A 24,195-nucleotide genomic window follows, 5' to 3' on the forward strand; every position below is an offset into this window, starting at 1 on the left:
TTAATAAGTACGTTTTCCTCTGAAGGCACCAAGAAGCAAGCCCCAGCCCCACCCAAACAGGCCAGCCCGTTCGCCTCTCAGCTCAGTAACACCCAAGCACCCGGTTCCCCGCAGCACCCACCCATCACGCCCCGTCGTGTCCACAGCAAAGATGCCCTAATCCAAGCTCCGAGCCATCCACCCCCACAGCCGCCTACACCCCAACAAGCCCAGGGAGAGTCAGAGCACTCTCCCCCTAGCAGTCCCACCCCTCCTGACACTCCGCCGCTCTTCCACTCCGGATCTCTCCCTCGACCCTCGAGGCCAGCTCCAAAACCGAAACCCCGTCCCAGCATGCCACCGCCTCCGCAACCGGCAGCAAATGACAGCGGCAATGGCATGTGCAACTCGGCCTCAAAGATCATAACAGGTAAACCAGTCTGTGTCTCAGTTTCTTTTTTTTGTATAAAATTAATATACTATACTAAAAATATTTTATACTAAAATACAAATACAAAGGTTTGCATCATCGACTTAAATGGTGTCAGCAATACAGTGTGGCAGAAATCAACTACTGCAACAAAAACATTGCTAAAATAAGTTGTATGTGTACAACTTATTTAACCTCTAAACAGAGTAATCGTTGATTTGGCCACTTTTGCAGTGCAGTGGTTGCAAAGATGTGATTTTTTTTTTTTTTTTTTTTTTTAATATATTTTTTTAAATTTATTAATTTATTTTTTGTTAACTTTAAAAACTCTACTTAAGGGTCGTGCATTCGAAGAGCTACCAAGAAAAAAATACAAGAGTACAGAAGAATATGCAAATTAAATAACAGTACGGTGATAAATTTGATGCGACCCCAGATAATAAACCACATAATAAATCATTAATCTGAAATGATCATGTAAATAACTGTAATGCAGTTGTAAAATGGATTTCAATGGGATCATGAATTATAATGGTGTGAAAGTGGGAAGTAAAACTACAGTGCAGTACAAATATTGAAATGTATATTTCCGAGTAATGGTGAAGTATCATTTTAACTTAACATCTGACCACTTCCACCATGGTTACACTCCACCTTTGAAAACAATATAGATAAAAGGCAATTGTTGTTTATTCAGACAAGTTTTTGAAGGAAGTTACCAGATCTACTGAAGAATAGAAGCTTTCTTTGGTGTGGGTTTTGTTTAAATGATTTTCTTTGTGCAGACATTCCCATTATTGAACTCACTCACTTGCTGGCCGTCTGCTGGTACTATATTCACTTCTGTTATTGAGTGATTTCAGCTTCTTCTCGGAGCAGTGCTATATTTAGCTCAGTGGCTTTTGGTTTCACTGTCTCATTTTTGGCTCACACACTTACAAAAGAGCTGTGGTGATCTGATGCATGACGGCATATGTGTAAATATTGCAGATGTCTGAGCTGCGGGCCTGCCTGTAAGATGAGCTTTGTAAGGCAGGTAATGGTAAGGATCTGATTGGCTGATGCATTAACCTCGGTCTGTGTCTACTGCATGTGCATCTGTCTGGGGTAGAGAAAAGTGGCGTGTGTGGGCGTGCACATATACATTTATATGTAGGCTTGGTGCTTTTGTCCTAGGCTTTAGCTATGCTTTGCAACAACACTAACATGCTTGCAATTTTTTGTATTTGTGGTTACTAACACACAGAGAGAGAGAGAGAGAGAGAGAGAGAGAGAGAGAGAGAGAGTGAGAGAGTGTGTGTGTGTGTGTGTGTGTGTGTGAACAGATTTTTATTTTTTTAAATAATTTGCATTGCATTTAAAGATTAACACACCAAGGAAACTCTCATGACTGCCACACCAACTAAAAAGAGTTACTCAAGTAGTGCTGGTTAGAATAGATTTATTTATGAGAGCAATCCTTGGTGTCTTGCTGTGTGTGCGTGTTTGTATGTGTGAGTGTGAGCTCCCCGGTCTAAAACTGTGTGTCTATATATGGTTTGGTTTATTGATTTGTTTGCTGATTGGTTCCCTTCAACATCCTTTCCAGAAGGAGGCCTGGTTCTAAAGGGGATTGGAAGAGCCATCATTCCTGAGGTGATTGAGGACGAAGAACGGGAAAGCTCTGCTGGTCAAGAGCCTGCCACCGCCACTACTACCACTAACACCCCCCCAGCCCTGAACCCAGACCCCAGCATCCAGACAGAGAGCACCGCTTTTTAAAGTCTGGGCTTGACTGTTTATGATCAAACATAAGACGGGGTAACTCAAAATGAAATCACTCCGGCTCTTCAAGTACCGCTCACATGATGTCAGAGTGTCGCTGGAAACGAATGGCTGCCTTTTCCTCTGCTATACTGACTCACACCAGAAACCTCATCTTAAGTTAGTCGTTCAGACCACAAGGGCCCTGTCCAGCTATCACTTTCCACATTAGACTGCACATTAAACGGTTTGCTCCACATACTGCTTGGGTATTCTCTGATTGGACTGCAGGGCCTTGTGAGGAACAAGGCTAGCGGGGCTTTAACATAAAACCTCAGCAATATCGCAGCTGAATATCGCAGCTGAATATCGCAGCTGAATATCGCAGCTGGCTTCAGAATGCTGGTAAAGTTAATCTTATTTTTTTTAAAACTATTACTATTAAATCTTCAATTATGCAAACACTTCTTTAAAATGTGAATCTGGTTTTACCACATAAACCCAAATAAAGAAAAATTTTCAGTGAGTAAATAATTCCCTCATGTCCACAGCAATACTATGAAGGACCAAAGGAAATGACTGTTAGTCAAAGCAAACTGAGTTCAAATGTTGAGCCATTGTTATGGTTGCTAATGACCAAATATTTTAGTGTGAGTGCAATATAACAGTTTCTCTTCCACTGCTGTCCCATCCCAGCGTGCACACACTGCCATTTATTAGTTATTCAGGGCAGTTTTCAGTTTGAATTTTCTTTGATTTCCATGGACCTGATTCACAAAGCTGACAAAAATATAACTGATTTTTCTATCACACTCAAAAGCTATGACCAAACTCCAGCATGTGATTAAAATTTGTAGAATTTTTTTTTACTATGGCTCATTAGCTTTGCCTTATTTTCAGCTTTTTTTTTTTCTTTTCTTGTTTTGGTTGTTTAAGCATTTTTATGGTGGTTCTTCTGCACAAAATGCACTGCGCAATGCGTTTTTGATCTAAATAAAGATTGTTCAACAGTTTTTATCTTGAATGATTTTTTTATGCCAAATATTATTGCTCATAAATGGTCTCTTCTTTGGGAAAAGAAAAAAACAAGTTGCCTGCACTCTGTCCATTACTTGAGGGGTTTTTTGTTGTTGTTTTTTAAGCAACAATTGACATGACATTTTTATATGATTCGTATTACAAAAAGTCAACCACATTTTTATAATTTTTAAGATAAAACTTTACAAAGAGTGAAAAAATAAAACATTCAAATCTCTACAGTCTTTCATGCAGCCCATTCTTTGTCCATTTACTGCCCATCAAGCCCAGTAACCAATGATAAAGGCGGTTACAGAGAGGCAAATGATGAGGTTTGCATTAACAATGAGTTGTAGACGGGGCTTTTCCTCCAGAGAACAGATCGTTTGTTCAGGTGCAGGAAGCGGAGCGGGATCATCTTCCTTGTTCCGTCTCTCCATCCCACACAGCCAGTAGAGGGCAGACATCAGCTTGGACTGACTGCGTACACTGCTGGCAGACGATGCTGAATCTAAAGGGTTAAAAGGAGAGAGGGAGGGGAAAAATAACTTGGAATTGTCTCATAGATGCGTTGAGCTGAAGAGTTGCCAAATGGAAAAGAGAGCAGGACAGAGACCCACCTTTCCTGTGATGACACGCGTTTCCATTGCTGCTTCCCACCTCTCTCCCAGTGGCTCCCACATCATCAGTCTGAATAGCAATTACATCTAATGTTGTGCTGCTTTGCTCTGATGCAAACACCTGCTCTCGAGGCTTCACTGGGTCGAGTCTTGTGAACCATGTGAGTCGACTAATCTGTTTTTGTTTTTTTTTGTTTTTTTTTTTGTTTTTTTAAAGAAACAAAAGTGACAGTCAAACTTTCTGAGAGTTAAAGAAATCTATGTATTGTAGAGAGGTGCGACTTACACTACATATGTTGAAATGTTCTCTTCAGACTTTAAAAGGTAATTAACAAGACAGTCTCATTATAAATGTACCCTGTGGTATTATTGACACCTAGTGGTGCTACAGAGTGATGTTATGAGCTGATCCTTGTAATGTTTCCATCCATCCATTGCTCATGTCTTAGCAAAAGTGTGTTTAAAGACAGTCGGCATTTTCTTGAAAGTTAACAGTGGCTTCACCTGCTCTGGTTTTGGTTCCTCTGTAGCCAAGCTCACTACAACCACCACAACGAGGGTAATGAAGGACAGCAACATGGAGAAGTAGAGGTAATGAACATATTTTAACACTGCAGGTCTGTCGTCCTCTTCATAGCACAGTGGAGCAGGGTAGATGAAGTCCAGTAACATACGAATACACCCGACCACAAGGCCAATAGCCAGGCCCCAGAAAGCACCCTGCACCAGGGAGGGAGTCAAACATCAGCATTATACACAGTGTAATGGAACGTGAATATACACTCAACGGCCACTTTATTAGCTACACCTCACTAATGCTGGGTTGGACCTGCTTTTTGCCTTCAGAACTTAACTTCTTTAGGGCATAGATTCAACAAGTTGCTGGAAGCATGCCACACCAAACAGCAACTGTGCCAAGTCACTTAAATTTCCTTATTGTCACATTCAAGTTCAGCAAGTCGTTTTGAACACGTCTGTCAGTCACATGGCAGCATTTAGTTGTTGCCATGTGAATGGCTGTTTAGATATTTGCAGTAGCGAGAAGTTGAACAGGTGTGCCTAATAAAGTGACCAGCAGGTGTATTTTCCATGAATTACTTGATCAATCGCAAGAACATTCTGAAGAAGAAGAAAAAACATCTTGCCTTCTCATTGGTCCTCTTCCAAAAGCAGCCCATGAGGAAGATGATGGAGACGGGGGGCTGGAGGTAAGTGCTGATGGACTGGATGTAGATGAAGAGCTGGCCACCCTGACTGGCCTGGACGACTGGAATCCACAAAACGGACACCACAACCAACACAAGCACAAACACTCTGCAGCACACACATCAAACCATAAAACGGGCGTTATGCAATAATAATGAGGTTCTGCAATGCACAGATTTGACAAAGAGCAGAAAACTAAAGGCGCTGGAATCTAAACGACACAATGCATTTAGCCATTATTGAGTAAAGTTTGGTGGATGAGCTCACATAAAGGGCCTTATACAAAGCTTTCTCAGACAGGACCACTTTAATTAAAGTAGGTTGTTATTTCCATCTGCAGTAATTCATATATGAGCTCTCTTATGGGATCACCCCACTCTTTCATTTTGCATGCATGCAAAGCTGGAGGCGGGGAGAGCAGCATCAAAACGCCTCTTACAGAACAGAGCAGGCATCAAAGACCACAAACATTACATTCATTAAGTCAGACAACATAAAAAGAAGGAGCTGAGGTGGGGGTGGGATTCAAAATAGCTTGCAGAGGCAGCAGCAGCAACTTAAACAGTGTCCCCTGTGTGAGATTTGTTGATTGAATCATAAAAGTTTACGCAGGTTGGCATTAACAAGATCGACTTACTGAACTAATACTATGCTCAGTTTTCCAAATGTAGATGCTCTAAGTGAGAATAAAGTGCAGAAATGCTTTTCTGCTCAAACTTCAGTCTCAGCATACGATATACATGCTGCATGTTTTATATCAGAATGCCCTGACGCGGTCACATACCTGCCCACAATCATGAGCTCCCATTCAGAAGCACGGGATCTGAAACTCTTCCACAGGTCCATGGTAAAAATGGTGCTGGCACTGTTAAAGATGGAGGTCAGCGAAGACATGAGAGCAGCAATCATCACAGCCATCATCAAGCCCCGCAGTCCTGGGAGGAAAGACGCACAGTTACCATAAAAGACTCGTCACGTAAAGCATGAAGCAGGAAACGAGGTGCAGCAGAAAGAGTCTCTCACCTGCAGGAAGAAGCTCCATGACCAGTTTGGCATAAGCGATGTCTGAACACCCCACTGGATTGCCACAAATCTCTCTGCACACCTCAGGTTCTGCACAAGCCACTTCGTCTATGCACAGTAGAAACACACCCGCGTCAGTCAAACTCAAATATCCACAATATTTTTGTTTAGTGTTACCTAAATACCTCACACACTTTCAGCACCATTATGGAGGCTAATGTTATAATATGCAGTAAGGTCAAACACAGTATTCCAGCTGCAGCCTACAGTTCTCACTGTACCTGTGTAAAGTATCCTGCTGATCATGCCGGGGATCATGATGGCAAAGAAGGGCAGAACTTTGAGGTACGCAGCCAGCAGGGAGCCTCCTTTTGCATGGGTCAGGGTCTTGGCAGCCAGAGAGCGCTGCACAATGACCTGCAGAGAGTCCCGAATTAAAAGCTGACCAATAAATATATATATAAATATATATATGTAAAGCAGGTAACTACATATCTGTGTAATGTAAGGCAGAATGGAACCACAAAGCTTACTGCTATCACTCAGGAATTTGTAAGATATCAGGGGCTAAACAGATGCTGCTGTGTATCTGGAAAGACTGTAAATGCTAATTAAAACTAACCGTGCTTTTTCTTATCTCACTTCAGTTGGACCTTTGAAACATGCCAGCTTCTTTACGGAGTAATTCTCAAGATGAGGATTTTCAGATTAAAACTCTCTGAGTACTCCAGAGAAAATTTTTAATCGGCGTCAACAAGATGTAAAAGCTCTAAGTTGTACTTTTATATTTTATAGATGAAAGATCTCTTGACATCTTACATCTTAAATTCATTTTTAATGCTCATGTTGGTAAATCAGGGCTCACGAGCTCTGAACTGCCTTCACTGTAGAAACGAGGTTTGCCTATGAAGCCTTTGATTTGAACTCTACCGATTAAACACTCTCTGAGGGGAAAGCTTCCTTTCATAACTTTAACTTTCATAACTTTAGCTTTGAAAATCACTGACCTGATCAGAGCACCAGTACCACATGGAGGGGATGGACATGCCGACAATAACACCAGGCCAGGGGAGGTCAGAAGTCACTGGATCTCTGAATATGTGGAAAGCATCTTCTCGGGGGATGCCACAGGTCGAGTTGGGTACACGAATTGATGGGATGGCTTTGCCGTCACCCTCCATGAAAGCATTCCAGCCTCCAACCTCCACAAAACCTACACATAGAGACAAAATAGTCAGATCAGCTGGATCATAAAGGGTTGGAAACTGGAAACTGTGATTTTCACTCATATCCTCACTTACTGAAGCCCATGAGGGTCAGAGCTCCTGCCAGCATGATAGCAGTCTGAGCTGCATCTGTATAGATAACTGCAGCCAGACCACCTGTGAACAGCAAACAGCACATTATGCACTTCTAGAAGCTGGTAAAATACAGAACAGCCAACATGAGCGGGACTGTAGCTCACCTGCTACAGTATAGATAGCAGTGACTAACAGCAGCAGCACCACAGCCAGGTAGATGTTCCATTGTAAGGCAAGCTGAATGAACAGGGCACCTGCATACATGTCCACCTGGCCAAAAACACACATAGGTTTATGCTAAGAAACTAGAAAGAAATTAACCCAGATAAAGCTTCACAAAATAAATCACTATTGTGGATTATAGCCTACCGATATTTTTGTAAAGATGTAAATAAATAAGGAAAGGATGGCTATAAACAACTGAGTTCTTCTACCACCAAACCGCCTCTGCAGATACTCTGGCATCGTTGTCACCTGTAGAAGAAATAAGGTCAAGCCCTATGAGATCACGGGGGAATAAATGACCAAAATCATGCATGCAACAACTTATTGTTTCTTTTGTTCAGAGTGTGTGTAGAAAACTCACACCAGAGGCAATATAAATGGGCAGGAAGAGCCATCCCAGCAGCAGTACCATCATCATACCCTGTCAGTTAACAAATATCAGCACCATCAAGAATTTAAACCTATTAATATTTCATATCAAAGTTATTTTTGACAGATTATTTTCTTACATTCCACTCGTATGCAATGGCACCAATTCCCGCTGCGGCTCCTGACCCTGCCAGGCCGATGAAATGTCCACTGCCAATGTTACTGGCGAACAGCGAAGCACCCACCTAAATATAGATGAGAGTCCGAATCAGAACATTTTGCCTCCATCTGACTTTTAAAGTGTGCTCTAGATAGAGTTTCTGCACAACTCACCGGCCACCAGGTCATGTTCTTCCCGGCTAAGAAGTATCCATCCACCGTGCTGCGCTTTGTCCTCCACATGGACTGGAAAAAACATGGGAAATGTTATAGAACCTCTTAAAGGTAACAGTAACAGAAGACCTATTTATTCATAATGCTGAGATGGAATCTATTTGTAAGATAGAGATTAAGTTAAAAGGCTTCTAAAACTTCTAAGACAACATATCTCAGGGACCACAAAACCCAAATTTCGCTGCCCAATCCCAAATCTAAACATCCCTCGTATCTTCTGTGTATAAATGATCACAATGCGTCTGCTTCTAAAGATCCCGGCTGGCTTTCAGACCCACCGGCTCACTTATTTTAGCTTGTAGAGCTACAAAATCCACCCATGTAGGTGAACTCTGTAGCTTCATGTGCCTTCATGTGTCAACACAGGTACCTCAAATCCACCTTTTTACATTTAGAGGTGTTTTCTTTGTTGTTATCAACAAAAAAACACTGCATTCTTACTGTCGCTGGACAGTAATATGATCTTTAATCTCCATTTGTGAGCATCCAGGTTATCAAAGGAAGTTAATTATAGGAGAAGGGCAAGAAAAGGGGCAATATAAAAAAGTGGAATGTAAATTCTGATAAAGCTTGATACAGATCACTCTGCTCTCATTGAAGGACATTTGCCGATTGCAAAGATTAAGTAAGAAAAAAGCACTGATACAGATACTATACAGAGGTCTTCACAATATGTTTTATATTTAAAGGCATTAGATCTGAATTCGTTTTAGTTTGTATGACAAAGAATACAGATTGCCATGTAAAAATGTTGGTATCATTTTCTGTGCTTACCCATAGGCCGACTCCCAGCACCAGTAGAAAATAGATTACCAGCACCACTATATCCACGGTGTCAAGCGTACTGCCATGCCCTGGAGATGGCGATGTGGATGGGGATGGGGGCACGCTGGTCCCCTGGCGTTCTACTGGAAGGTCAAAGGTCATCTGGAATCCAAGAATTTAAAGTCAGTCTCAGGAGCCAACAATGAATGAAGTAGAAAATTCTTTTCACCTTAAACACAGACATAAAATCCAATTACCAGACTTTTTTTTTTTTTTACACATTGCTAGAACTGGGTTGGACTGGCTTTTTTCTTCATGGCATAAATTCAGTTAGTTTAGCAAACGTTTCTCAGAGATTTTGATCCAGATCGACACAAAAGCATCACACGGTTGCTGCAGATTTCTCAGCTGACCGTATGTGACAGGAATCTCCTGTGCCACCACAGTCTGAACTGTTGACAGAGTGGATCCATGCTTTCATGTTGTTTACACCAAATCTTTTTTTTATTTTATTTTTTTGAAGGGATGCCAAATGCTATAATTTTTCTGTAAAGCAAATTTACCTTGCCTATGGGTATAAATAAAGTTACCTTGACCTTGACTCTACTATCCAAATGTGCAGCAGAAATCAAGACTCATCATCCAGGCAACATTTTTACAGTCTCCTTTTGTCCAACGTTGGTGAATCCATGTGAACTGTATCCTGTTCTTAGCTGACAGCAGTGGTATTCGGTGTGGTCTTCTGCTACTGTAGCATGTCTACTTTAAACGTTTGACATGTTGTGTGTTCAGAGAAGCTCCTCTGCATACCTTAGTTGCAACAAGTGGGTATTTGCCTTCTTGTCAGCTTGAAGCAGTTTGGCCATTCTAGTCTGAGGCATTTTCTCCCAGAGAACTGCTGCTCACTAGATATCCTCTCTTTTCTTGGACTATTCTCTGAAACCCTGGTTGTGTGGGAAAATCCCAGCAGATCAAAAATTTCTGAAATATTTAGACGAGCTCATCTTGCACAAACAACCTTAATAAAAAAAACCTCCTCCATTCCAATGCTTGGTTAGAACTTCAGCATGTCCTCTTGAGTTGGCACAGTTGCTGCCATGTGATTAGATGATTAAAGATTTGCCTTCATGAGCAGTTGTGCAACCCAATGTGTACCTAATAAAGTGGCCAATGAGTATATGTACGCGTGTGCAGTTGAGTTGACCACCATGTCAGACAGACTGCTTTATACAGCACCAAAAGTACTTCACTCTTAAACACATCTGCTGGCTTGTTTAAGACTTAGTCAAAGTTCCTCCAATATAGTAGAATTAAAAATGACAAAACAGCTATATCTGAGATAACGGCAACAACTGCAGCTCGCCATTTTACCCTCTTAGGCTTTCTGTTGGATATTAATTGAATAAAACAAGCTTACCTTTCAGTACACCGTCACACTTTGTATCATTCCAGCTGGGCTCTCTGCAAGTCAACTCGTGCAAGCCAACCGATTCACAAATGTGTCATGAATGACTTGGGAATCAAAGCTTCTTCCATTCCAAAAGATCAAACTCCACTTTTACCTCGTCCACGACACGGTGTAGTTAAAATGTAAGAGATTTATTACTCCACACAGGGAAGTCTTTTCACAACAGAGTCCCGTTGCCAGTAAAATAACTGTGATTTCTGAATGTGTTAAATGCATGTAAAATACACTAAAGATGTGGGCAGTGATAGTATGCTATCAAAGTAACATTGAGATTGTGTGTGTGTTCACGTCCAGGAGAGAAAAATGCAGATACAGGCTTATCTTACAAAGACAAAGGCTCATTAACACTGCACCTCAGTAGCAGAGATTAACTGGTTGCAGCAATGCCATGTGGAGCAGTAATCAGGTTGTAAGGACACGGGTATATGAGGTGTTTGATTTTGCCCTGGCATAAATACAGTCCATTCAGCATTCCTGTATAAAGACAGCTTAAGTTCTGAAGAAGACATTCACCCAAATGTGGATCTCACACAGCTCTTTATATTTGTCAGATTTAGATTACAATACAAAACACAGACTTAACACTTAGTAGGCCTTAAATGAACGCCAGTGCCTTAGAGGTTTACATTCTGTACTTTAGCCAGAACATTACAACTTATACCATTAGAAAACAAAGGTTTTACTGACTGCACACATAACTGTTACCGTAATAATTTGTCTTATGATTTCAAAAAATATTAGCTATAAGCTTCAGTTTTTACAAAGCACTGGAATATCTGAACAGCTGGTATACTGCGTTATTAGTTGTGTGTGAAAATGATATCAAATGCTGCTACACGATATGATATTTCGCCCTCTCAGTGGTATAACTCTATGGTCCCATCATATCACACATTCAGTAAAAGAAATACTTGGGTAATACATTAAAGTAACAAAGTGCTTTATAAATTGTAGCGTATGTTTTCTTCATATTCTGGCTTATTCCACACGCACAATATAATCCCTATTTACACTTTAATAGATATAACACCAAACAGTGGACTACAGTTAAACATTCATTTATTGCACAGTGCCCGCTGTAAGATCCACATAATCCCACTTCGGCAATCTGTTATCAGTGTCTTCGAGACTGGAGCCAGTGTCACCTTTATATACGTACATGTTGGTAGGATAAGAAGTAAAGCATTATATAGGAGCAATGCAGAAACAAAATGAACAATCCAAAAAATAAATAAATCCTACTGGTATATTGGCACGGTTTGAGATGGAAAATTCCACCAACAGTGACTTTGAGCCAATGATTAATATACACAAGTTGGTAGGGTCAGGAGTTAAGCATTATACAACAGCAATACAAAAAAAAAAATCTTACCACCACAGCTGGCATGGTAGAAAATGGAAAATTCCACTGAAACTAAAGGAGTGCTGCAAAGAAAGCATCCTAAGCTGAGGACTTACTTAAGAAAACAAGCATCACTTAGTAAAGAATTTAGGTTACATTCAGTGCGGTGGGCACCTTAAAAAGGTCAAACTAATTCAAAAACTGCTTTTTGTACTTTCATCTGAACCAACGAGTGTGAATATATTTAAATTAAATATCTATTTTTGGATCTATGTCTTAATCGTGGTTATGCCACAAAGATTTTATTAAATCATTGTCGTACCGCACTATGCAGGTGCTCAATGACCTAAACTTAGAGGGCTTAGAGAAATATTACTTAAACTATGCGATGTTACTGAGCGACTATCAAACAGCAGAGTTATCCTGAAGGTTAAACAAGGTTGCAGTCTACTGACTGGTCTTCATCATTGAAGATACATATAATATAGTACAACACTGGTCTAAAGCTACATTATCTGTCTTTGATGCCAATGTTTCTGCTTTTCCCTTCATCTAACTTGTTTTTTTTGCTTGGTATTGTGATGTGTGGTTTATGTGCTTGTATGTTAGTGTATTTATATACTGGTATATGTATATAGGATGTTTGTGTACTTGGGTATACTTTGTTCTGTATGAACAACTGCATGTTGTAATCTCCACACGTGCATGTGTGTTACCAGGCCAGCGGGGAGGCCATTCGTGGACTCCTGGGGCTTTTTGGGATTTCAGCAACTTGCTGATCACTCAGAGCTCTCTGTGGCAAAGAAATGCAGAAAAAAGATGATGCAGGATTTTCTTTTAATTTACTTTTATATACATCCTTTGTTTTTCCATGTAGTATTATTTTTAGTTTTTCTAACCAACTGCTTTGTTGCATGCATCCTGCTTATTGAAATATGTAATATTTCTAGATATATATTTGTATTTTTTGTGACAGTCGTTGTGCGTGCCTTATATGGACAAAAGTACTGGCCCACGTGTACAGTACACCTGCAGGAGGTGCTCAGCCATGGAAACCTATGCCATGAAGCTCCAGGTGCACAGTTTTTGCGCTGATGTTAATGATGTAGGTTGCACTGGTTGACTCTGCTCTTAACTTTATGTGGTCTGCCCCTTTGTAGCTGAGCTGCTGTGGTTCTTAAACACCTCCACTTTTCAATAACACCTTTTAGAGTTGATTGTGGAATATCTGGGAGGTGAGAAACTTCATGAACTGACTTATCCCAGTGATGTTTATAAAAACCAGAAGGTACGGGCAGGTACTTGATTTTATACACCTGAAATCATAGACAAAGAGGTGTAGCCCTGTACTTTTATTCATGTGGTCTACTCACTACATAGAAATGTTAATAAACAGGTGTAAAAAAACAAAAAAATAATAAAAGTTTGATAAGTTTGAAAACCACAAGCACAGCAAAGTTCAAAAAGAAAAAGCAGCAGAGGAAAAAGGAAAAGCAAAGAGCTGCTGCACTTAACATACTGAACACTAAATGCAAATGACAGAAATATGCAAAACAGTGTTACATTTTTCAAAACTCTGCTTTTTTAAAATTTAAAGTATAGTATCTAAAACCTCCAATATCAAACGTCTGGCGGGCTGGAACACGTTAATGAATGCTGAGTGTTTACAAAGTGGCCCTGCTAGTTTACATCATGAAGCTCATTATCAGTGCTGTAACCTAGCAGAGTGCTTTTTTGATTTAATGCAGACAGTGCTCATTACTAAACACAATGCACGGCCCTCTCTAAAAATAAAAACACTGGCAAAGCAGAAAATATAGCAAGTAATGAGGCAGTCATCAGATGATAACACAGTGCAACTGTTTATCTGCAACCTTTTAGGTTATGCATCACAAGCGGTTGAGCAAAAGCAACTGAGACGGCTGGGAGGGAACTACAAAGGAAATATGCTGCAGACACAACAAAGATAATCATTTGAATGAAGAATGGCTCAATATTTCCTGCTCACCTCAAACTTGTTTATGAATTCGGCAAAGATACCAAAGAAGGCCTCGGTATTTGTGGCTTTGCCGTCTTCTCCAAAGTAGGAGGCAGTCTTGCTGAATTCTTCCATGGCTCTCTGTTGGAGAGACTCCAGAGACTGGATTGCAGGATGACTGTTTTCCAGGAAATTCTTAACACCACAGAGTTAAGGCACAAAAATGTTTAATCTTATTTACTACATAGTGTTTTCTTTGTCCCCTGACCCCAGTGAGGGGGTTTTAAGGATACACTCATGACAACAGCAAAGCGGTCGTCAGAGGTCGCAGGCATCTTCTGACAAGCTGAGCGAATGTCCTGGATTGTGGTATGAAGGTCATTCAGATCGGAGGTGATGTTCCTCTGGTTTACTAAAAGCAGGTGTGCGTGCAACATAGGAAACCAGAGGCAAGAGGAAAAAGATGCTCAGAGACAAAAAGCAGATCTAGCCAAAATGAAAACAACCACTTAAATTTGACAATCGTGCCAGTACATTTTTGGCACTCTCAACGAATGTTAAAAGGCAAACGTATGTATCTACCTTTTGCTGCAAGTGGAACCATCGTAAGATCTTTGGAAAAATCCAACACATCCGGGAAATGTTGACATAGCGATTTAACCAGGATATGCAGAAATGTTGACTTCCCGTCCACTGTTTTAGTTGTGCTCAGCTGCACGCGATATTGTGGAGTCATAAAATACACATGCAAGCCCATACATAAATACTCCATAATATGTTAAATATCATTCGGTGTACCTCTGTAAGGAAGTTGATCTTAAAGCCTGTAGTTTTGTTGGTTTTAGGCTGGCTGTTATTCAAGTAGTTCCCCATCGCCAACACAAACTAAACAGGGCACAAATTAGTAAGCAGATCTGTTATTGTATCAACAGTAATTTATCTTGATCGTTAATTTTCACCCCTAGTTTATGAGTGTAATTTTTTTGCTCCAGTAATTTAATTTTTCTTCTTTTCTTCTTCTTTCACACAAAAAAGACATAATTTAGCGAATGTCCTTCTTTGCTTCTACAGTGACTCTGTCTCTTATCAGTATCTCACAGACTAGTCAAAAAAGTATGTGGTATTTTCATGTGTTTCTAATCTACAGTGACATAACCTTTCTGAACATAAGGGCTACCTCTAGTATTTTAGCTAGCTTCTTGCTGGTCTTCAGCTCCATGGAGGCGTTGTAAATACAGTCATATGCTCCTTTCAGCTCCTCTGTCTTCTCCTGAAGAGAACACTTGAAGAGGAGGCACTGGAGGCGGGTCTGGTACTCCGGTACTGATAACATCTGATATATGCACAACAGGCAGATCAAGATAAATGCAAGATCAATGAAACTCAAAAGTAGCCCGGTAACGGTAAACCAGAACTGTACCTGCAGCACAAACTGATCTGGCTCGCTCAGTTTGCTGGGGTCCTGTCTATACTCTTCATATTTTTTGACCTCCTCTGCATCGGGGGCATACAGTAGCAGCTGTTTAATGTGGGCTGGCTCCAGCCTGTCTGTGGCCATGTTCATCAAAATCTGACGCAGTTCCCCTGGAGACAGCTTCAGGTGGGCTATCAGGATGGCTAGAGGCAGAAGATAATCATCATCAAAGTACTTAACTCTGATTCACAGAGCTACAACTATGGTTTCTAACTTTCATCTTGACATCTTAATTACAAATGACATTTGAAAAATTTTATTAAAGGCAGTCATACTCACAGGCATTGTAAGCTTTCTTATGGGACAGAATTTCTATAACATCTTTCTTCTTGAAGGTTTCTAGCTGAGGGGATGGTTCTGGGGCAGGCACTGAAAATTAGACCGGGGAAGTTAAATGTCAAAATTTAGAAAGGTAGGTGAGAGAGACTGGACAAACAGATTTAGTCTAAATTTTCCTTTTACATAGCTTACATTGATTTCTTAGAGGCAAATTATATAGAGTACAATGACAGATCAAGCCAAGGTCCTTCAACCCAAAGAGGAAGCTGCCTCGTTCTTTGTTTAAAAATCTCTGTATCCTTGGACTGTGATTAAAGACATCTGAAAACCTGATATGTTGACGTATAATGTTGTCTTCCCATCAAATGAATCACTAATCAAAGTATTTTTCACTCTTTATACTGGGCTTCCCTATCTCTTATGAATATTTAGCTGTGCACACAGATAAAAGCACTCCAGTTAGGCACACAGCCCCTTATACTCACTGGCGCTCTTCTGTGTTCCAAAGTGCAGCTCCAGATCCAGATACTTCACCATGTCATGCAGTTTTTCATAGTCAGAATTTGCTCCCAACTGTTAGAAACACAATTTTTTTTAGTTTAAAAAAGGTCTAAATGTTATAGTTTTGCAAAATATTTTACATTTAGAACTCTAAATCTAAACTCGGTGGCACTTTGAGAAGCTTTGGCTTCCAATCAGAACTCACCTGTCCCCATATTGTCCCTTCTGAGTTTTCCACCTGCTCCCAGCGCAGCCTCTTTACACTCATATGGTTGGAGTCCATTCTGGACAGACTAGGTCTTGGTAGAGGTGGAGGGGAGCAGGGTGGGGGAAGAGGAGGAGGTGGTGGGGGCTCTAGGTGCTCCGTGGGGTCAGAAAGAGAGTGGGGGAGGGACTGGGGCTGGCTCTGGCTGTGGGATTGTGACTGGTGTTGAGATTGCAGCAAATGATGCGAGGGCTGTGACTGTGGGCGGGCAGTTTGGGTGGAGGACTGGGGGTGTTGAGGCAGTGGCTGAAAAGTGGAGAGGGTGGGTTGGTGTGGCTGCAGGGGTTGAAACGTGGAGAGAAGGGGCTGGGGCCTGTGAGGCTGCTGGGGAGGGTGGATGACCTGAATCTGGTGCTGGTAGTCCTGAGGAGGTGGCTGTGGGGTCATGTGATGGATGTGGTGGATCTGAGGAGTGCTGGAATGGTGGTGCGTCTGCTGGATAGAGTGGGGTCTCTGGGGGGAGGGTTTTGTGGGCTGGGGGTGGTGGGTTTGGTGGATCTGCTGCTCTTGGTGCCTCCCCTGCACCGACACTTCAGTTTGATGATGGCCCTTTAGACTTCTCCTGCTCTGATGGGAGTGGCCATCCCGATTTAGCTGAACTGGGAGGGATGCAGGCTCTTGCTGGGTTTGATGCAGAAGCTCTGTGGAGGAGTGATGGGGCTTGGGTTGGTGCATTTGATGAGCCTGATGAAGAAGCTCTGTAGAGGAGTGGTGCGCCTGGGGTTTATGAATTTGATGGAGCAGCTCAGTTGAGGAATGGTGGGGCTGTCCTCGATGCATCTGGTGGGCTTGGTGGAGAAGTTCGGTGGAGGAGTGGAGAGGCTGTATTTGCTGCATCTGTTGAGCCTGGTGCAGGAGCTCTGTTGACGAATGATGGGCCTTGGATTTGTGCATTTGGTGGAGCACTTCTGATGATGAGTAGTGGGCATGGACTTGCTGCATCTGTTGAAGCATCTCAGCAGATGAGTGGTGGGCCTGGGATTGCTGCAACTGGTGCAGCACCTCAGCTGAGGAATGATGAGCCGGGGCTTGGTGCATCTGGTGGAGCATCTCAGTTGAGGAATGGTGGGGCTGGGGTCTTACACTCTGATGACTTTGGTAGATGCCCTCTACGTATTGACCTTGTTGGCTGGGATGGCCTGTTGGTTGGGGTGACGGCTGGTGTGGGGGAGGCGCAGAACGGGACAGACGTCGGTGATGATGAGTCTGGTGGGCCTGCTGCTGCTGTGCTTGGCGCATCATGTAAAGAGGGTGGTTTGCGTGGTGATGGACGGAGTCTGGAGAGGGAAGAGGAGGTAAGGACTGAAGAGGAAGAGGTGAATGGGCTTTCTGCTGCGTTGGCTGGGCAGGCATCGAGTGGTGGCTCTGGTAGATCTGCTGCAGCTGTTGCTCTTGATACGCTTGCTGCTCCTTATAGGCTTGCCGCTCCTCATAGGCTTTTTGCTCCTCATAGGCCTTTTGTTCCTGGTAGGCTTGAAGCTCCTCGAATGCTTTTTGCTCCTTGTAGGCTTGAAGCTCCTCGAATGCTTTTTGTTCCTTGTAGGCTTGACGCTGTTCATATGCTTTTTGCTCCTGGTAGGCTTGACGCTGCTCGTACACTTGTCTTTCTTGGTAGGCCTGTTGCTCTTGGTACAACTGTTGCTCTTCAAAAGCTTTTTGCTCCTCGAATGCCTTCTGCTCTTCATAAGCCTGTCTCTCTTTGAAAAGTTTCTCTTGATAAGCTTGTTGTTCCTGCAAGGCCTGCTGCTCTTGCAGGAGTTGTTGTTCTTCAAAGGCTTTTTGCTCTTCATATGCCTGCCTCTCCTTATACGCCTGTTGCTCCTCATAGGCTTGCCTTTCCTGGTAGGCTTGTTGCTCTTGGTAGGCTTTTAGCTCTTGTATGGTAGCATGCACCTGTAGGTCTTCCCTTGTAGGGAGGACTTTATGCAAGGAGTGGCGTTTAGGTGGTGGATTACTGCGGGGAGGAGGTGGGGGAGGAGGGCCGGATTTCCGGCGGATGGGCACGTATGTTCTTGGGGAGTGTTCGGGAGTGTAGCTTAGTTGCTGCTGCTGTTGCTGCTGTTGGTGCTGCGGTTGACTCTGTGCAGGTGCTGGGGGCGGAGGAGGCGGAGGTGGATCATTGAACTGGACTGGTGGGGGTGGAGGAGGGGTCATGGGGGGTGGGGGAATGTGATCAGAGGAAGATGAGTAGGTCAGAGATGAGGCATTTTCTTCTCCACTGCTGCTCTGGACATCACTCGGGCTGCTGAGTTCTGGAGCGACAAATCCTCCACTTTCTTCTTCATCCACCACCAAATCGTCTTCATTATCATCATCCTCTTCATCTGGGAAGCCCATCTGCACAACATCCTGGCATTAACACCAATTACACTTCATTAGACCTAATGCCAAAGTGGATTTTTTTGGTACATTTGTCAAACTACAAGAGTTAACCAGAAATAAAATACATAAATGTGTAAGCAGGTTCTCTACAACCTCCTCAATGTATTTCAATGCAAATGCTGCAGTTAAGTTTTTAAATCCTTTACATGCTCTTTCATTTGAAGATTTATTTGTCAGGTCAACAACAGCTTGTGAACCTCTCTCTATGACACATATTATTCTATAAATTGTCTTTGATTTTAAAAACACCAAGGTCAAGGCAGTCCACCTATGAGAAAACCTTAAGATTGGCAGTAAATTTTAATGATGCTTTATGATGTTGTTTGAAGTCACAGAAACAACAGAAATTCACTGAGGGTAACAGACTATTCTGGTCAAAGATAATTTCATAATACTTTAAAATAAAGCACATAGAACCCTTTAAAACATGCAATTCTTAGTCACAAAAATAAAGAAAAGACAATTTTTATTCATCTTTCATGCTGGATTGAGCAAATATGACATGTTGTACTGCAAAAATAAAAACATAAGCAGATAACCTACTCCAAAATAGGAGCCAGAGGCATGAGACAGATTGACCTATACAACAAGAGAGACTAAACTGGTAAACTGTTGAAATCTTATATTAAACAAACTGGGGAAACATGTCCCAGCATCTTTTATTACAAACACAGAACAATGTCTTTGTGTGTCCTGTGCTTTGTGGCCACAAAGGATTTAACAGGCATTTTATTTTTTACTGCATAAAGCACCTTGTAGAAATTAAAGGAGTTTTGATTACTGTGAAAAGTTAAACATTAGTTTTCCCAGTAGCTAAACAGTTACTCGATGATAATTTCATTTCAGTGCTTTGCAAAATTGGTGCAGTGTTAATGTGATTCTACCTCTTCATAGTCGTTTTCAGGAGTCAAGAAGTCATCGACAATTGCCACCCTCTGTCCCAGCTGCTCGCTCAGTGCATCCAGAAAGCGGTCCGTGTCTTCAGAGCGAGGCGGTTTGGAGAAGGTGTAACGGCGCTTGCTGCTGCGGTGAGCAGGGGGGCTAGACGGGTAGTCAGGGGGTTCTGGAGGTGAGGGAGGGGGACTGTCAAGGCTGATGTAAGGGTTGGACTCCCCACTGGTCTGGCTTGTTAACCCTGATGGGTAGAACTGGGATTGTGGGGGGCTGGGGAGAGGCTCCGGCCAGGATGTATGGGATGAAGGGCCTTTGCGGCTACCTAGGACAAGGAAATGATATATTGTAATGATGACAACAGAATCTTGGCTTTCTTAATTATGTTGAAATGTAGCAGTTAAAAGAAATGTCTCTTTAATGATACCTTGCAGTCAGTGAATTATGAGAACAAATACAAGTAATGATTCTCGTGTTCATATTACATACAGTAATTACATTACTATCAGAGAAATCTAATTTTTGACTGACAGGTGTACTTAATGGTGTGTTTTCTAGTTCCACATCCACCATCACCAAATATGTATGCAGCTCAGTGTTCGATGACAGCACTTTGTTACTGATGTAAAATTTTTAAATCGTCAGAGCCTAACCCAGTGTGATCCAGATTTAATTTGTGAGGACTGCTCTGATCCTTCCCACGTGGGTCATAAAAAAAAATAAATTAGCCCTTGGGAAAAGAATTTTTTGAGGAGATTAAATTTTGTATTTGTCTCAAACCTCTGCTCTGCTGTGTATTTATGTACAGCAGGAAAACAAATCTGTTCGTTTAACCCAGGATTTTTGTATATATTTCTTTTTCTGCAGCCCTTTTTTGTCATTCCCCTTCACTTCTATGTTTTCCCTAAAATCTCTCTCCCTCACACACACACACACACACACACACACACACACACACACACACACACACAAACGTTACCTAGGTGGTTGCTAGGTAACGTGACAACGCCCCAATAATATGTGACACCGATAAGAAATTTCAGGGCTCTAAGATGTACCTGTGTGTCAGGTTTGGGTGCTCAGCTCCTGATCATATAGGAGGTTTTCATGATGTACAGACAGATGGAGATTTTGTGTATTAGAGTAAGATTCCACTCCAGCTCCAAATGCAAACGTCTACAATCAGCTACCTGTGTTAAGGTGTATCGTAGGGGATGCCGTGCGTGACGGAGGGTCCAGATCCAGCAAACTCTCAGGGGCAGGAGGCGGGCGACTCTTCAGAGACTTGGACCTCTTGGCTGAATACATGTTCTCCAGTTCAGCGTACACTGCTGACAGCTTACATGGTGAAAATGTGCAAACGAATATATAAGTATATATATACTGGTTTGAGAATTCTTATCCTAACTCTTTAATTGCCATTATTATATGCATCTTGTCTCATTAAAATGGGCATGGCTACGTACATTAGTGAGGTTGTTGGGAGTTTCAGGGAGAGAGGTACCATCCCCTGACTGTCTCTCTCCTGGAGCTAGCCTCATCCCCGTCTCCAGTAATGGCTCTGCACGGTGGCCTATGATAACACAACCATTGGAAGAACTTAGACTCTTATGAGTGAGATAGACCCAAATATAGATTCCAGCTTTGCATGTGTTGTTAGTATTTGGGCTTTGGGTGGCTTGTGAGTTAGTGAGCAGAGTGAGTGAGATCAGCAAAGAGATATACTGGATTTAGACTGATGTTACTACATGACTGCATGGGATCATGTTAAATACATTAAATAATACATTAAATATGCAAATGTAAAAGCATGTAGTGATTTCAACAAAACTGTTCATATAAAAGAAGCTTGAAGAAAATTTAATTCTGATCAATAAGTGAATTTAAACAGGACCGTGTGGACAGGCACAATGATAACAATATCAGTGCTAATGGCGTCATGATCATGATAGGAGTCAAGCGTGCCGAGGTGGTCGGGGTGTTAATGTTGCTGCTGATGATGACAGAGACAGTAAAGTTCAGTACCCATGCTCAAGTGTGTACCAATGACCAGGTCATCAGAGCTACGTCCCCTCACACTGCTCCTGTACGTGGTCCCTGTCACCCTCATGGAACTGCTACGGCGGTGGGGCTCAGGGACAACCTCGGGCTCCGGAGGAGGGGGAGGTGGTGGTGGTGGAGGTGGAACTGGAACACACACACATGTATTTGCAATGCAGGAGTGTAAGGGGCTGCAGCACCTGGGTTGATTGCATTTCACCGAACTAGCGATTCTATTTAAGATCCCCAAAAATGACCCGTGATTATCGTCAGGACATACGTCTCTGCAGATTCTCAGTCATCCTGGTCATAGTAGTCCTAAGAGCTTGAAACGAAGTCGACTGACTTCTTTAAGTTGTTTGGAGATGTTCAAGAAGCTTCTTCGGTTCTTAAACCAAAAGATGGTGAGTCCCACAAATTGGAAAAATTGGGAAACTGTCTCTGAGGAGGTGGTCATTATGCATCGTAACATGAGCCAAGCCAAGCCATGAGTCATTGCTACCAGAGGCTTCGAATGAAACCACAGTGAGTGGCGTATCGATTCTCAGCCTTCCTATCATATGACCTGTTGAGATCACCTGACACAAGATGTGAATGGGGGTTGAGCTGCCTTAGATGGAATCTCAAAAATGCATTGTAGGTGGCTGACAGTTGGTGTCGTAAGCATCACCTCTGTTCAAAGATGGTGATTCACAGCGGACATAGATGACCTCTTTTACTCCTCTTCTCGGTCCAAAATGTGAGCACTGGCATCCTCAAAAGAGTGACCTTTGTCCTTTAGGTGCAGATGTACAGATGAATCTTGTCCTGTCGAGGTGGCTCTTCTATGCTGTGCGATGTGTTTATGGAGCGGCTGCTTGGGTTCTCCAATGTAGAGGTCTGAGCACTCCTCGCTGCACTGCACAGCATACACTACATTGTTTAGCTTGTGTTTGGGAGTTTTGTCCTTGGGATGAACCAGTTTTTGTCTGAGTGTGTGGTTGGGTCTAAAGTGCACTGGGATGTTGTGCTTCAAGGGAACTTTTTCTGCCCGATTCGTCCCGATCACCCCAAGTTTGTGTTCCAGAGGGTGGTGGGAGTCAAAGAGTAGGTACTGGTCTGTGTGGGCTTCCAGTAAACTTCAATGTTGAGGCTTCCATCCTCCGTAATACAACAGCACAGCCAGAAACATTAAATTATTATCTTTGTATTAACTTTGCATCTTCCCTGGGGAACTTGTGAAGGCTTTGTGTTCTTGAGTTTTGATTCTGACCGGGTGTCACTGATGTATCTGTACCAGTGGCTAGGTGCTGTCTCTGTGAAAGAGCCAAGAGCTTTACTTTCCACTTCCTCCATGCAAAGGTTGGCTGCAATGGGTCTTGCTGGCAGTCTCCACTGCTTCATTTGAAGTTATGTGAAAAGTGAGACCACATCAAAGGACACTGCCGTTTCATTAGAAGAGTCTCCATCTCACACACAAACACATTTTCATAATCCATATGTAATACCAAGTGTCATAAAAATGTAAACTACAACAAATTTGTGCACTTACCTGGGGATTTGTATCCAAGAAAACGTGAAATCTTGCTCTGGCAGTGCTCTTGCTCTTCATACGTAAGCAGCTGGTAAACAAACTGCCAGATCACCTGTTTTGCTGGAGTGTCCAGCACTGGGAACACATCCACGATCAGAGTGTCAACATTCCTGTCATTGAAGCACAGGCAACGGGACAGAGATCACCTGGCTGTCCAGTTAGAGGTCAAAGGAATTAGAGGGTAACAGGAAAATTTGAACTCAGGTGTATGGCCATCATCTATGTAGTTGGCCCAAGTTATTGAACTGAACTGAAATCCAAACCCACAACTTAATTTGCTTCTAGCTGAGCAAAATACAACCATATTAATATATTACTAGCAATATTATTGAGTCACTAGCTTTCTCTGTCTCCCCCTTATACAGTACACAATCTATGGTCTCTATTAGGGGTGCAACGATACTCGTATCGATATTGAACCGTTTGATACAGTGCTTTCGGTTCGGTACGCATATGTATCGAACAATACAACATTTGTAATTTATTTTATCAACTTTCCTTCTGACGATGCTGTCTGTGTTGAGCGCTCAGTGAATCTGCGTTCGACTACTGCCTAGGCTGCACTGTCGAGCGCAGATCCACTAAGCGTTCAACACAGACAGGATCGTTAGAAGGAAGAGCGCAGGGCAAGCTAGCGAGACAGAAGTTAAGCTCTCCTTGCAACACAGCAAATTGAACCTCCCCCACCCTCATTCAGATCTGGCGTTTGGAATTATTTTGGTTTTCATGTGACGTATGACCCTGAAGGTAAGCGCGTCATGGACTAAAGTAAAACAGTATGTTGGATGTGCCACGCAATGCTCAATTACATGGGTGGGAACTAGTGCGTTAGCGCAGTTAGCTTAACGTGTTGGCCGTCTAGCCCCATGCAGGGAGATTTGCCATGTTGTGGCGTTAACGTCATTTCAACGAGATTAACGCTGACAGCACT

General features: G+C 42.4%; 3 protein-coding genes across 10 annotated transcripts in view; 1 reads left to right on the top strand and 2 right to left on the bottom strand.

Annotated features, from left to right (window-relative positions):
* The window catches only part of arhgap17b (Rho GTPase activating protein 17b), a 25,311-nt gene extending 22,146 nt beyond the window's left edge, over positions 1 to 3,165 (top strand). For 2 of the 7 annotated variants that reach the window (XM_026165084.2, XM_080300326.1), the window contains 3 exons: positions 26 to 409; positions 1,400 to 1,445; positions 1,998 to 3,165. In XM_026165084.2, the coding sequence (XP_026020869.2) occupies positions 26 to 409; positions 1,400 to 1,407 (392 nt within the window). In that variant the 3' untranslated portion in view covers positions 1,408 to 1,445; positions 1,998 to 3,165. Of the gene's footprint in view, positions 1 to 25; positions 410 to 1,399; positions 1,452 to 1,997 lie in introns of all 7 variants that reach the window. The other 5 variants (XM_026165081.2, XM_026165085.2, XM_080300325.1 and 2 more) reach the window with 4 other exon arrangements.
* Positions 1,736 to 10,982, bottom strand: slc5a11 (solute carrier family 5 member 11). Its single transcript, XM_080300327.1, has 15 exons — positions 9,081 to 10,982; positions 8,247 to 8,318; positions 8,054 to 8,158; positions 7,906 to 7,965; positions 7,689 to 7,793; positions 7,484 to 7,589; positions 7,320 to 7,400; positions 7,026 to 7,231; positions 6,300 to 6,435; positions 6,019 to 6,126; positions 5,780 to 5,930; positions 4,935 to 5,103; positions 4,294 to 4,509; positions 3,790 to 3,964; positions 1,736 to 3,680 (listed from the first exon to the last, which is right to left on the bottom strand). The coding sequence occupies exons 1-15, from the start codon at positions 9,231 to 9,233 to the stop codon at positions 3,451 to 3,453; spliced, it is 2,073 nt and encodes a 690-aa protein (XP_080156453.1). The 5' UTR covers positions 9,234 to 10,982; the 3' UTR covers positions 1,736 to 3,450.
* A 77-nt stretch (positions 10,983 to 11,059) lies between these two features.
* Positions 11,060 to 24,195, bottom strand: part of grid2ipa (glutamate receptor, ionotropic, delta 2 (Grid2) interacting protein, a) — a 31,029-nt gene continuing 17,893 nt past the window's right edge. The window contains exons 9-23 of one of the 2 annotated variants that reach the window (XM_080300324.1): positions 23,223 to 23,374; positions 21,677 to 21,838; positions 21,118 to 21,224; positions 20,842 to 20,989; positions 19,645 to 19,976; positions 16,319 to 18,727; positions 16,098 to 16,185; positions 15,613 to 15,702; positions 15,280 to 15,476; positions 15,037 to 15,192; positions 14,658 to 14,744; positions 14,442 to 14,571; positions 14,153 to 14,271; positions 13,890 to 14,054; positions 11,060 to 12,674 (exon numbers count right to left, since the gene is read on the bottom strand). In XM_080300324.1, coding sequence (XP_080156450.1) covers positions 12,594 to 12,674; positions 13,890 to 14,054; positions 14,153 to 14,271; positions 14,442 to 14,571; positions 14,658 to 14,744; positions 15,037 to 15,192; positions 15,280 to 15,476; positions 15,613 to 15,702; positions 16,098 to 16,185; positions 16,319 to 18,727; positions 19,645 to 19,976; positions 20,842 to 20,989; positions 21,118 to 21,224; positions 21,677 to 21,838; positions 23,223 to 23,374 — 4,423 coding nt within the window. In that variant the 3' untranslated portion in view covers positions 11,060 to 12,593. The remainder of the gene's footprint in view (positions 12,675 to 13,889; positions 14,055 to 14,152; positions 14,272 to 14,441; positions 14,572 to 14,657; positions 14,745 to 15,036; positions 15,193 to 15,279; positions 15,477 to 15,612; positions 15,703 to 16,097; positions 16,186 to 16,318; positions 18,728 to 19,644; positions 19,977 to 20,841; positions 20,990 to 21,117; positions 21,225 to 21,676; positions 21,839 to 23,222; positions 23,375 to 24,195) is intronic. The other variant, XM_080300323.1, reaches the window with a different exon arrangement.

The sequence above is a fragment of the Astatotilapia calliptera genome, chromosome 4, assembly GCF_964374335.1.
Source record: "Astatotilapia calliptera chromosome 4, fAstCal68.1, whole genome shotgun sequence".
NCBI classification, from domain to species: Eukaryota; Metazoa; Chordata; class Actinopteri; order Cichliformes; family Cichlidae; genus Astatotilapia; species Astatotilapia calliptera.

Excerpts from the sequence above, each read along its gene's own strand:
- slc5a11 (XM_080300327.1), bottom strand. The coding sequence starts at position 9,233 with ATGACCTTTGACCTTCCAGTAGAACGCCAGGGGACCAGCGTGCCCCCA. Across the intron at positions 7,590-7,688 it reads ACATCTTTACAAAAATATCG|GTGGACATGTATGCAGGTGC; the intron begins GTAGGCTATAAT and ends GTTTTTGGCCAG. Across the intron at positions 6,127-6,299 it reads CAGCAGGATACTTTACACAG|ACGAAGTGGCTTGTGCAGAA; the intron begins GTACAGTGAGAA and ends TACTGTGCATAG.